The sequence below is a fragment of the Panulirus ornatus genome, chromosome 68, assembly GCF_036320965.1.
Source record: "Panulirus ornatus isolate Po-2019 chromosome 68, ASM3632096v1, whole genome shotgun sequence".
In the NCBI taxonomy this organism is placed as follows: domain Eukaryota; kingdom Metazoa; phylum Arthropoda; class Malacostraca; order Decapoda; family Palinuridae; genus Panulirus; species Panulirus ornatus.
This window is the reverse complement of record NC_092291.1, coordinates 9,136,689-9,150,561: the sequence shown is the minus strand read 5'-3', so window position 1 is coordinate 9,150,561 and position 13,873 is coordinate 9,136,689. Positions and strand designations below refer to the sequence as shown.

Sequence of the window (13,873 nt, the reverse complement as noted above, 5' to 3'; positions counted from 1 at the left end):
CTGATACAGTGTGGAGGCAGGCACCAAAGACACTTAGGGGAATGGCAGCCATGCTGATGGGTAGGCAAACCAGTGTGTATAAATGCCCATGGTGGCCCGTGTTACACTTGTATATTAACAGCAATATAAAACACGCCTAAATAACTAAAACAGTGAAAGAATACATAATCAGGTTATCAAATGGCCTGTCACATGCTTTGGTGGGAGGCAGGTGGCTGTATTTTTACAGTTTTAAGGCATTGTTATATGTGACTCCTACCACTAGAGCATATAACTCTTGCAAACACAGATATGCAGTATATCAGATGTGAAACATCTTTTGGATAAACAACTTAAACTTTGAAGACTTGAGTGGTCACTATGGCTAGCAAATTATGACTTCCTGATTGGACCATTCATGATGCTTGCCTGCTGTAAACAGGCCATTCACAGAGCACCATTTTTCTTTATACGTTAGTCCATGTGAAGCTACCTACTTTGATGGTACTGTAATGCCAAAGCTGGTTGCTTTACCTAGCAGAAATTGTGCTCTGTGATTGGTCAGCTCATAGGTGAGTGCCAGTAATGGACCAGTCAGGTTGCAACACTTCTGAGTGCCCTGTTAATTGAACCTCAAGTTTTGTATAAGAGCTTATGTACCTTTCAGGATGAATCATTATTCACTAGTAGAAGACTTTGTCAAAAGTAGTTGAGAAGAATTAATTCCTGACTCTTGCTTGCAATTTTCTTTGCTACCTTTTACACTTTTGAACTTATTATCTTTTTCACCTATTTTCCTTGGTTTGATCATATATTCTATCATCTCTTTATCTTAAGTATCCATAGTATCACTTGTTCTTCGTTAATATTTATTTTCTGTTATCATCACTTTGATACATTTGAAGGTTTAGCAGGTTGAGCACTGGATTTTATCTTGCCTTTCATATTAATTGTTTCTTCTGTATATTCAGTAAGTCTTAATTTTCAAAATATAGGATTTTCGCTTCTTTAAGATTCAGCATATTACTTAGTTTCCCATCAGAAGCAATTGATTTATGGCTTTTCTTTGTTACCTTTGCTATTACTAATACTTAACATCCTTTTGACAGTCAGTTTAACATTAACTTTTAAACCTGGACAATGTAAGCATCATATATTGATCAGTAAATACACTACTGTATCATCATAATGAAACTTATTTTACCAAAATCATATCCAGAAGCCCCCTGTAATATCTGCCATCAAACCATAATGAAGACCATCATTCACATCAAACATGCTGCCTCCTCCAAGCCACTAGTTAGGATTATCTTTTTCAAATATTTTATTACTACCATAAGTGCTACTGTTACTTTATAGATGAAACCAGTACAGTAACAGTGCACAGCAGTCATTCTTGTTGTATCACAGTCAACCTCCAGGATGTAAACTGACTTACACTACCAACCACTGAAAACAAAGCCCACTCACCACACTGCCACTGGCAAACTTCCTCCTCCTCTCATCCTGACTTCACTACCAACCACTGAAAACAAAGCTCCCCCTCACCACCACTATTACTGGTAAACCTCCTCCTCCCTGAACGTATTACAGTTTTTTTCTTCTATTATTTGCAATCACCTTACTGTGAATGTTGTGTAGCTGAAGATTGTGCAAAGCAGTCAGCCATACCAGAGGCACCTAAATGTTGCTGTTTGTATAAGGTGTGCTCTGGAAGTGGGTGTTTAGAGGGGAGATAGGTATACTAGTCACTACTTCCATACCTCTCACCTGTCTGGTTTGCTATTTATAAAACAATGATTTTTGTTTTTGTTTTATTGCTATACTACAACTACTGTATTACTAAAAACTGGACACTATTGCAAAGCAGTCATTTGATTGTACCTGAAAGTAAACTTGGTGACAGTATGAGTGGGCAGAGGAGTGTGTGTTTTATACAGTATTTTAGTTCATGGTATAGGGCTAATGATCCTTTATTATCAGTTTCTTTTATTACAGGTATATTTTTTTTCCACATAAATCATGAGTAAATAAGGAAATATGGGGCATTATGGCAAATGTTTGAGTTGCAGTATGTGGTAGGGTTGATGGCAGTTTACATGGCCCATACAGTATTTGGTAACTGCCTGCTGCTCAGAAGATGACATTAATTACAACACATGGTAAGTATAAGGATGAAATACTGAAAGGTAATTTGCAAAATTAATTGTGTGAGAGTAGGAGGATGAAATAAGTTTAGTTGTAGACAGTTACATACTACAATTTGTTTTACACTAAAAACTGTTGATACAGTTTATTATATAGGTTCTTCAAATGAATGTATCGAGTTTCCAAAATGATCGTCTTTCCAAATTTATTGACTCTCTAAGGACTTCTTGGTTCTAAGCATTTCAGATCTGTGAAACTTGTATACCTACTGCTATATGAAAACAGAAAATTTTTATTTTAATGTTATCTGTCAGGCCATCCATAACTCCTTGAATTACATTTTTACTTTAATGTTATCTGCCAGGCTAACTATACCTTCATGATTTTTTTTTCATCCTTAAGTCTTATAATTTCTTCTCATTGTATATATTTTGCATTATTTCATTCTTTATCTCTTCTCCTAATCCAGCTGTATTACTTAAATTATGGATCTCTGCTGATCCTATGATAATTATGCTCTCCTAGGAAACAAAGGTTTTTCATCTTTTCATTGGAGTTGTGACAAGCACAGCATCATGCTAGCTTGTTACACACTCCTCACATAAATACATCCTGTCCTTTAAAGTTTTCTGTACACTGTAAATTCTTTTTCCATGCAAAACTGCTGAGAGCTGCAGGTTTTTTTTGTACAGTCCATACTGATCGTCATTTCCAAATATTTAAACTGACAATTTTTCTCCATCCAAACTGATATTTCATTGTGACTTCCAGCTAATTCTTTAGAATTATTCAATTGAACATCATCTTTTCACAATTATTTCAATAACTTCTCTTTTATCATTCTGAAATTCATGACAGTCACCTGTCTTTTTTCATCTTGCACAATACCCCAACCATGAAAAACATGAAAAGATGATGATGTTACACATCTTTTATGTTCTCCCACATTTTTTTAAAACCCTCTCATCACACCATTATTTACTCTCCTGCAAACCTATTTATATTTAGTATACTCAATCGCCGTCTCCCGCATTAGCGAGGTAGCAGAAGGAAACAGACGAGGAATGGCTGAACCCACCCACATACACATGTATATACATGCAAACATGTTTTCTGTTAAAGTTCATGATGTCTTTAGAAGCCTTAAATGCAGTCCATGGAGTTAAAACTTCTTCAACATGTTTTTGTCAGCTTTGTCATATGTCATTTCTAAATTCCTAGATATTTCACATACTATCTTTCTTACAACTTTCTCCACTACTTATTTGACCAAGTGCAAAAATCGTCAAGACACCCTCATTCTCTCATGGCATCCACTAATCTTTTGTAAATTTACTGTATTGTGAATTTTTTATCATAGTTGCTGCTGAGGGGATCTTTTTTCATATTTGTATTGAGATGAATAACAGGAATACATTATTGTAGCCATTTAATATAATATTTTCAGGTCAGTCGCAAACTCATTGAGTACGATCAGCATTTTAGTGAGTTGCAAGCAGAGATGGCACGCCTGAAAGAAGAATGTAACAGAAGCTCAGGCATCAGCAGCGGCAGTAAGAGAGCTAGTGGAAACTGGCAGAGGGAAGACAAGAATCAGCAGTTCTATGCATCACATGGCCTAACAGCTCCTGCCATCGGGTCCACCCTCTTTGTACCAGCCAATATGGTAAATTTTATGCTCATGTATAATGTACCGAAACCACAGCTCCCTTTCCACATCCATGCCCCGCAAAACTTTCCAGAACTGAGTGTGAACAAATGTGGCCTTTGTTGTCTTTTCCTAGCACTACCTCGTGCATGTGTGGAGGGAGGGGGTTGTCATTTTATGTGTGATGGGGTGGTGACGGAAATGAATGAGGCAGCATGTATGATTTATGTACATGTGTATATATGTATATGTCGTGTATATATATATATATATATATATATATATATATATATATATATATATATATATATCCCTGGAGATAGGGGACAAAGAATACTTCTCACGTAATCCCTGCGTGTCGTAGAAGGCGACTAAAAGGGACGGGAGCGGGGGGCTGGAAATCCTCCCCTCTCGTTTTTAATTTTCCAAAAGAAGAAACAGAGAAGGGGGCCAGGTGAGGATATTCCCTCAAAGGCTCAGTTCTCTGTTCTTAACGCTACCTCGCTAACGCGGGAAATGGTGAATAGTATGAAGAAAAAAAAATATATATATATATATGGATATGTAGAAATGTATAGGTATGTGTATGTGTGTGTGTGGACGTGTATGTATATACATGTGTATGTGGGTAGGTTGGGCCATTCGTCTGTTTCCTTGCGCTAACACGGAAGACAGCGACAAAGTAAAATAATGAATAAAATTAATATTTTAATTTATATCTTTTTCTTTTTTTCTTTCATACTATTCGCCATTTCCCGCATTAGCGAGGTAGCGTTAAGAACAGTGGACTGGGCCTTTAAGGGAATATCCTCACCTGGCCCCCTTCTCTTCATTCTTTTGGAAAATTAAAAAAAAATGAGAGTGGAGGATTTCCAGCTCCCCGCTCCCTTCCCTTTTAGTTGCCTTCTACAACACGCAGGGAATATATATCCTTCCACCTCCACTTTGGTCTCCCGCTTCTCCTTGTTCCCTCCACCTCTGACTTATATATCCTCTTTGCCAATCTTTCCTCCCTCATTCTCTCCTTACATCCATCCCATTTCAACACACCCTCTTCTGCACTCTCAACCACACTCTTTTTTTCCACACATCTTTCTTACTCTTTCATTACTTACTCGATCAGACCACCTCACACTACATATTGTCCTCAAAACATTTCATTTCCAACACATCCACCCTCCCCCGTCTTTAAATTTCTAATATATATATATATATATATATATATATATATATATATATATATATATATATATATATATATATATATATATATATATTTTTGCTTTGTCGCTGTCTCCCGCGTTTGCGAGGTAGTGCAAGGAAACAGACGAAAGAAATGGCCCAACCCACCCCCATACACATGTATATACATACGTCCACACACGCAAATATACATACCTACACAGCTTTCCATGGTTTACCCCAGACGCTTCACATGCCCTGATTCAATCCACTGACAGCACGTCAACCTCGGTATACCACATTGATCCAATTCACTCTATTCCTTGCCCTCCTTTCACCCTCCTGCATGTTCAGGCCCCGATCACACAAAATCTTTTTCACTCCATCTTTCCACCTCCAATTTGCTCTCCCACTTCTCCTCGTTCCCTCCACCTCCGACACATATATCCTCTTGGTCAATCTTTCCTCGCTCTTTCTCTTCATGTGCCCAAACCATTTCAAAACACCCTCTTCTGCTCTCTCAACCACGCTCTTTTTATTTCCACACATCTCTCTTACCCTTACGTTACTTACTCGATCAAACCACCTCACAACACACATTGTCCTCAAACATCTCATTTCTAGCACATCCACCCTCCTGCGCACAACTCTATCCATAGCCCACGCCTCGCAACCATACAACATTGTTGGAACCACTATTCCTTCAAACATACCCATTTTTGCTTCCCGAGATAATGTTCTCAACTTCCACACATTCTTCAAGGCTCCCAGAATTTTCGCCCCCTCCCCCACCCTATGATCCACTTCCGCTTCCATGGTTCCATCCGCTGCCAGATCCACTTCCAGATATTTTAAAACACTTTACTTCCTCCAGTTTTTCTCCATTCAAACTTACCTCCCAATTGACTTGACCCTCAACCCTACCGTACCTAATAACCTTGCTCTTATTCACATTTACTCTTAACTTTCTTCTGTCACACACTTTACCAAACTCAGTCGCCAGCTTCTGCAGTTTCTCACATGAATCAGCCACCAGCACTGTATCATCAGCATACAACAACTGACTCACTTCCCAAGCTCTCTCATCCACAACAGACTTCATACTTGCCCCTCTTTCCAAAACTCTTGCATTCACCTCCCTAACAACCCCATCCATAAACAAATTAAACAACCATGGAGACATATCTATATATATATATATATATATATATATATATTATCCTTGGGGATAGGGGAGAAAGAATACTTCCCACGTATTCCCTGCGTGTCGTAGAAGGCGACTAAAAGGGGAGAGAGCGGGGGGCTGGAAATCCTCCCCTCTCGTTTTTAATTTTCCAAAAGAAAGAACAGAGAAGGGGGCCCAAGTGAGGATTTCCCTCAAAGGCTCAGTCCTCTGTTCGTAACGCTACCTTGCTAACGGGGGAGATGGCGAATAGTATGAAATATATATCTATATATGTGGGTCAATCTTTCCTCACTCACTCTCTCCACGCGACCACACCACCCCAAAACAAATACATATATATATATATATATATATATATATATATATATATATATATAAAAAATATATATATACCCCTGCCTGAGCCAGGTACCCATTTTATCGACTAACCCTTAGGGGCAGATGAACATCTTGGTTGAATGTGGACCGACTTTCTCAACCAGGATTTGAACGTATGCCTTTGACTCCAGTGTGCTTCTTATCCTTTAGTGCTTAACCCTTAACAGCCCACTGGCATAGGGCAAGTCGAGTATAATGTTTGTAGAGGCTCCTATGTAATGTTCCTGCTGACTACCTAATGCTCCCACCCAGTGTTCTTACCATCTACTTCTACCTTATGTTTCTACCTAAAGCTCCTACCTGCCACTTCTATCTATTGTTCCTACCATTTTGCCAAATGGCCGGGGTAGCACATAGTGCTCACCACAAGAAAATCTGAGTTACGAAGAACAAGCTGTGTGAGTATAGTGTCGGCAAGTGTTATGTATGACAAAGAGAGACTGTATGCTTCTGAACAGAATGCCACTAATTTTATCTTCCAATTCATAAATTGCAAGTTTTCCAACTACTCAGATACTCTTAAACCTTAATTGACTGAGCCTGTAAGTTTAGGGTAGTCCCCTGGACTAGGCACTTTCAAAGTATCTCAAAAGTTTTTCATTCCTGTCTGGGGAAAAAGTAAACTAATCGTATTTAGTGCTGAACAGACATATAAACTTTGCATATTAGTAGGGCAGTGCACTGGTTGTTTTATTGCTTTCGAGTTGACTCTCGTCATTACCTCAGCCCACCACCAGTATCTTTAGTCATGTCATTTGCTCATGAATGTTTTTTCTGTCTTACACATCTCTCACTTTTGAAGCTTTTGTTAAGTGATTTTTTAAGGAGAGGTAAACAAACTTTTAGCTTGTTGTTCCCCTATTATAGAATTTCATGCTTCCTTTCTCTTTAATAGATGTGGTTTTGTATCTCTAGCATGCGCATTGACCAAGCGCAGAAAATAATAACTTATAATCCAAAAATTCCTTTGCAGATGCAGCCCAGTTTACTCCCAGTCAATTTAGCTCCAGCACAGTTACCATCACCAGCATATCTTACATCAACACCACTGGCTGCTTATTCCTCAAGTGGATTAGCTCTCAGCATGTCCCCAGCTACTGAACCATCACCTACCACTTCAATATATTCCACTCGTGCTGTAAGCCCTTCAGCTGGGTTTGTAGCAAGTGGACATGGAACATTTTCACAGTCTTCAGCTCCACTGCAGGAGGCTACATCACACACCTCTCAGTCAATGAAGTCAGTATCCACCTCAGAGATCAGTGATGAAGCTGGAACCTCATGTGGTAAGTCTCATGGAAAGAAGAATAGAAAGAGAAAATTATCTGAAGATGAGGGAAATGAAGATATAGCTCAGAAAAAGTGGACAAAGATGTAAAAGATGTTATTGTTAGTTTTTATGTAAAATATGTATATAGCCACAGTATGTCTTAATTTTCATGTTTTTAACATGTTACATATTATTTAATCTCTTAAAATGTTTGTTGTTCTGTAAAAGTTGTCAGGATGACACTGATTTAAGTATATATTACGAGCAACTGCATCCCAGCAGTACAGGACTCAGTTTGTTAAACAGAATTATTTTCTTGATTATGTACTTCCATAGGGTGGCACCCTACAGGGGAGAAGGGTTAGTTTAGTCTGAGATATTAAGATGACTGATTTACCACTTTTAATAATAGTGCAAATATTGCTCAGCAAACCTTGAGACTGAACGTGCATGTTCATTGCCGAGTCTCAACATTGCCCATCTGCTTTAGCACAATTAATTCAATGAATTGTTTTTCAGTTCAGATCATGTGGTCCTTTCTTTCATTTGGAAAGAGGTGGCCTTTTTGAGTTATCCTCAGACATTTTTCACCATCAGTCTTGCCCTTATCTTCAGGTGTCGTAAACCTAGTAACAGTGCTTGAAGAACTTAGTGAGTAATTTTGCCAGTTGGATTTGCAGCCAAAATAGAAAAATCAGTTTTCTTCCTCCTTCTTGCACTATAAACAAAGTGTGTTGGAAAAATAATTGCATCAGAAATTTTACATGGGGTAGAAAATAGTAATAGAATTGTAGGAAAAAATTCAAAGTTAGAAGCAAGAGGAAACCCTAAAATAGAATGTTTGTTGTTTGCTAATACCAGATCACCAGGTTGGTTGTGGTGTGTAAATGTTATATTATTGCTCACTTGGCATGGTTTATACACCTGTGTGATAAACTAGAAGGGTTTCACATTGAAATGTTTTATAAGTTAAAACAACAGATATGTTCAGTATTAATATATACAGCACAGTGTTAAAACAGAAATTGTGGCTTGGTCATCTCTGATTGCTTTCCAGATACTCATTTGTATAAAACCTTAGGAAAATTTCCCATATAATGTCCACCTTCCCTGATATACAGTTAATTTTGTTAACATGTAAATTACAAAACTTTCACTTTTAGATATTATTGTTAACATCCATTTTCTCCAGGTCTTTTCTCATTTACACTTACTTTAAAACTATCTTGTCTCTCTTTGCTACACCTTATGACTTTACTTTTGTTCAATTACAAACTTCTTACTGCACACCCCAAAACTTTGTCATCAGGTGTTGGAACATCTCTTTGGAGTCTGCTACCAGAGATCTATCATCTGCATAGAGTAACTGATTCACCTCCCCAACCCATTCATACTATAGATCTGCTTCTTGCTTCAAGATGCTTTGCACCCTATCCATAAACACAGTAAACGACCACAATAAGGGTAAGAGAGAGGTTTGGTAATAAAAAAGTGTGGTTGAGAGAGCAGAAGAGGGTGTGTTGAAATGGTTTGGACATATGGAGAGAATGAGTGAAGAAAGGTTGACAAAAAGGATATATGTGTCAAAGGTGGAGGGAACAAGGAGAACCAGAATAAATTGGAGGTGGAAGAATGGAGTGAAAAAGATTTTGAGCTATCAGGGCCTGAACATGCAGAAGGGTGAGAGGTGTGCAAAGAAGAGTGAATTGGAACAATTTGATGTACCGGGGTTTTGTGCTTTTAATGGACCATCCCAGGGCATGTGAAACGTCTGAGATAAATCATAGAAAGGTCTGTGGGGCATGGATTTGGATGGGGAATTTTGGTTTTGGTGCATTATTAATGACAGCTAGAGACTGAGTGTAGCCTTTTTGTGTCTGTTTTCCTGGTGGTACCTCGTTGATGCAGGGGATGGCAATGCTGTTTCCTGTGTGGGGGGTGGTGCTGGGAATAGATGAAGGTAAGCAAGTATGAATATGTACATGTGTATATATATATATATATATATATATATATATATGGCTGTTTGTATTATATATGTGTATGTGGGTGGACAAGTCTTTCTTTGTCTGTTTCCAGGCACTACCTTGCTGACATGGGAAGCATCGGTCAAGTACAACAGATGAAATAAATATAATTTATTTATTGTACTTGATTGCCGCCTGATGTGTCACAGATAGTGCCAGGAAACAGACAAAGAAAGACCCATCCACTCATATACACATACACATAAACCCATACATACACATCAATATGCACAATATACATACATATACATACACATCCGTGTACATATATACACGTACATATTCATACTCACTTGCCTTTATCTATTCGCTGTGCATCACCACCCCCTGCTTCAGTGAGGTAGCGCCAGGAAACAGACGAAAAAAGGCCACATTCATTCACACTCAGTTTTTAACTGTCGTGTAATGCACTGAAACCATAATTCCCTATCCACATCCAGGCCCGACAGACCTTTCTATGATTTACCCCAGATGTTTTACATGCCCTGGTTCAGTCCATTAACAGCACATCTACCCTGGTATACCACATCATTCCAATTCACTCTATTCCGTGCATGCCTCTCACCCTCCTGTATGTTCAGGCCTCGATCACTCTAAATCTTTTTCACTCCATCCTTCCACCTCCAATTTGGTCTCCTGCTTCTCCTTGTTCCCTCCACCTCTGACACTTATATCCTCTTTGTCAATCTTTCCTTGCTCATTCTCTCCATATGTCCAAACCATCTCAACATACCCTCTTCTGCTCTCTCAACCATACTCTTTATTTCTACACATGTCTCTTACCCTTACATTACTTTCTCGATCAAACCACCTCACTCCACATATTGTTTTCAAACATTTCATTTTGAACACATCCATCCTCCTCCGTATAACCCTATCTATGGCCCATGCCTCTCAACCATATAACATTGTTGGAATTACTATTCCTTCAAACATACCCATTTTTGCTCTCCAAGATAATGTTCTCTCTTTTCACACATTCTTCATCGCTCCCAGAAGCTTTGCCCTCTCCCTCACCCTGTGACTCACTTTTGCTTCTGTAGTTCCATCTGCTGCTAAGTCCACTCCCAGATATCTAAAACACTTCACTTCCTCCAATTTTTCTCCATTCAGACTTACATCCCAGTTAACTTGTCCCTCAACCCTACTGAACCTAATAACCTTGCTCTTAAGCACATTTACTCTCAACTTTCTCCTTTCACACACTTTTCCAAACTCAGTCACCAACCTTTGCAGTGTGAGAATTCACTCATATACACATATAGATATACATAAATGCCCACATACAAACATATACATATGCAGACATTACATACATACACATGTACATATTTGAATATACTTGCTTGCCTTCATCCATTTCTGTCACTTCCCTCCCCTCAGGAAAACTGCATCACTATCCACTGCTTCAGCAAGGTAGTGCCAGGAAAACAGACAAAAGGCCACATTCGTTCACACTCAGTTTCTAGCTGTCATGTGTAATGCACCAAAACCACATCCAGGCCCCACAGACCTTTCCAAGAGTGTGGTTGAGAGAGCAGAAGAGGGTGTGTTGAAATGGTTGGACATAGGGAGAGAATGAGTGAGGAAAGATTGACAGAGAGGATATAAGTGTCATAGGTGGAGAGAGCAAGAAGCAGGAGACCAAATTGGAGGTGGAAGGATGGAGTGAAAAAGATTTTGAGCGATCGGGGCCTGAATATACTGGAGGGTGAGAGGCATACAAGGAATAGAGCGAAATGGAACGATGTGGTATACTGGGGTTGATGTGCTGTCAGTGGACTGAACCAGGGCATGTGAAGCATCTGGGGTAAACTATGGAAAGGGGCCTGGATGTGGATAGGGAGCTGTGGTTTTGGTGCATTACACATGAGAGCTTTAGACAGAGTGAATGAATGTGGCTTTATTTTTTTTGTCTGTTTTCCTGGTGCTACCTTGCTGAAGCAGCAGGTAGCAATGCTGTTTCCTGTAGGGCAGGGTAGCACTGGAAACAGATGAAGGCAAGCATGAATATGTACATGTATATATATGTTGATATGTACACATATGTGTAGGGGCATTTATGTATATGAGTGGATGGGCCATCCTTCGTCTATTTCCTGGTGCTACTTCTATGACTTGGGAAACAGTGAATAAGAAAAATAATCCTTCGACAAGGTAGTACTGTTATGGAACTTTTCACTCCCAAAAACTCCATTGTTTCCCTGCTTCTGATTTATAGCATAGCCTCAAAGCTGCAGAAGCCCAATAAAAGAGGCTCTGGGATTATATAATAATAGTATAAATGCATATTTGGGTTCCTAGGATAAATTTGTTGTTCTAGGAAAGGCTAATTTTCATTCACCAGCAAGTTAGTACATAAAAATATAAAATTGAGTTGTGTAGAAAGGAAGACTCTTGGATCTTTTTTATGGAATTTCTTGTCTGTAATGCAGGCATTTTGTGAGATGGTAAAGTTTGCCAGTAGGAACACTTTCATTGGTGAAAACTGAATCTTAAGTTCAGAAATGAATTCATTAGCTTTGTAGGTAAAATTTGTAACTGTAAAAGTGGTTAATGATCGTGATGAATTTAATGATTTGTGGGATCATATCCAAACTAAGGAACTTGGTTATTTGATCATGAATTACACAATGTGGTGAGTTTAATATCTGGTTCAGTTATTGTATCTTTGGGACAAAGGCAGTAATCTAGGTGACTTGTAACTAACAGTAATCATCAGACCTAATTGTCATGGTGATTTTGTCATTTTTGAATGTTTATGGTGGTATTGGCAAATAATGTTAGCAGAATTGGTTAATGGTTAAACAATTTCTGATGAAAGTATTATCTGGTAGAATGAAATAGGCTTTAAATGTTTTCAGGATATTTTAAGGTTTAGGAATTAATTTAGTAAGCTGGAATTGGTAGAGCTGTGAGTATTTGGTAGTTGAATGAGAGATGTATATGTTAATGATGATATAGGCAAACATGTAGTCAGTAATGCTTCGAGCAGTGATTTATGGCCTTCCTCTTTCAATAGAAATTGCCATTTGGAGACAATTTTTGTTGACAAGTTTGGTCATATTGTACTGGAGTTGTGACCTAACCCAGTATTGGACACCTGCAATATCAGGGCTGTTGTTGAACATGTACAAACAAAATGCTTAAAAAACTCCGATTTGAAACTGAATAGAATGCAAAAAAAAAGTATTGGAAAAACTGGTAACAACCAGATTGATGAATTTTTTTAAGGAAAGCTAAAACATATAATTCTCTTGCATTAGTTTTTAGGTACTTTATGTTAAATAACACTGAATAACGAATAAGTTGTAGTGCTTTACATATTTCAAAAACTCAAAAATCCATATATTCTCTCAACCATAAAGGTTACTTTGTGACATCTTTAGTAACTGTTCTTCCATAATTTCCTGTTGTCATCTTAGCCTGGCATTTATGTTCTAAAGAATTGTTTAATGGTCATTTCATCAGATCAGGTCAGGAACTGGTATGGTGCCATAATGTTCCCCCTCTTATATTTCTCCAAGTGTTGGTAATTCCATAGCTGCTTGCCTTTTGATGTAGCTTACTTCCTTTACTTATTGCAGTCCCTGTTGCCCACATCTGGACCTTTTGTAGGTCTTTGTGTCTGCTCAAGTGGGGTTACCAAGCTGGTGCTGTATACTATGGTTTGTGTCTGTTATGTCCTTTAAACATATCTATGTCATTCTATATGAAGGTGATTTTAATGTTTACTGATAATTTATACTTTCAAAGTCTTCCTGATGTGATGATCTAGGGATAGGCATATTACTCTAACCTCCCCTAAGTCCCTTTCACATGTTGATTCCTGCAATTTATGTCTTGCAAGATGGTTGTTATAATGAGGTCTCCTTCCTCTTTTTCCCATCATTTACTTACATATACTTTGGTTGATCTTTATTAACATGTACTTGACCACAGCTAGAGGTTGTATGGGTCTTGTTAGGGGTTTCACAAACCTACCAACACCTAATTTCTCATAATTTTAGCCTCTTTCCCATGCATACTCAGGTATGATTCCAGTCCTCTGGACA

At 38.3% G+C, this 13,873-nt stretch overlaps 1 protein-coding gene across 4 annotated transcripts in view; it reads left to right on the top strand.

Moving 5' to 3' along the window:
- Positions 1–8,953, top strand: part of pall (F-box protein pallbearer) — a 29,428-nt gene extending 20,475 nt beyond the window's left edge. For all 4 annotated transcript variants that reach the window (XM_071659396.1, XM_071659398.1, XM_071659397.1 and 1 more), the window contains 2 exons: positions 3,575–3,793; positions 7,495–8,953. In XM_071659396.1, coding sequence (XP_071515497.1) covers positions 3,575–3,793; positions 7,495–7,899 — 624 coding nt within the window. In that variant the 3' untranslated portion in view covers positions 7,900–8,953. The remainder of the gene's footprint in view (positions 1–3,574; positions 3,794–7,494) is intronic.
- Positions 8,954–13,873: the final 4,920 nt, after the last annotated feature.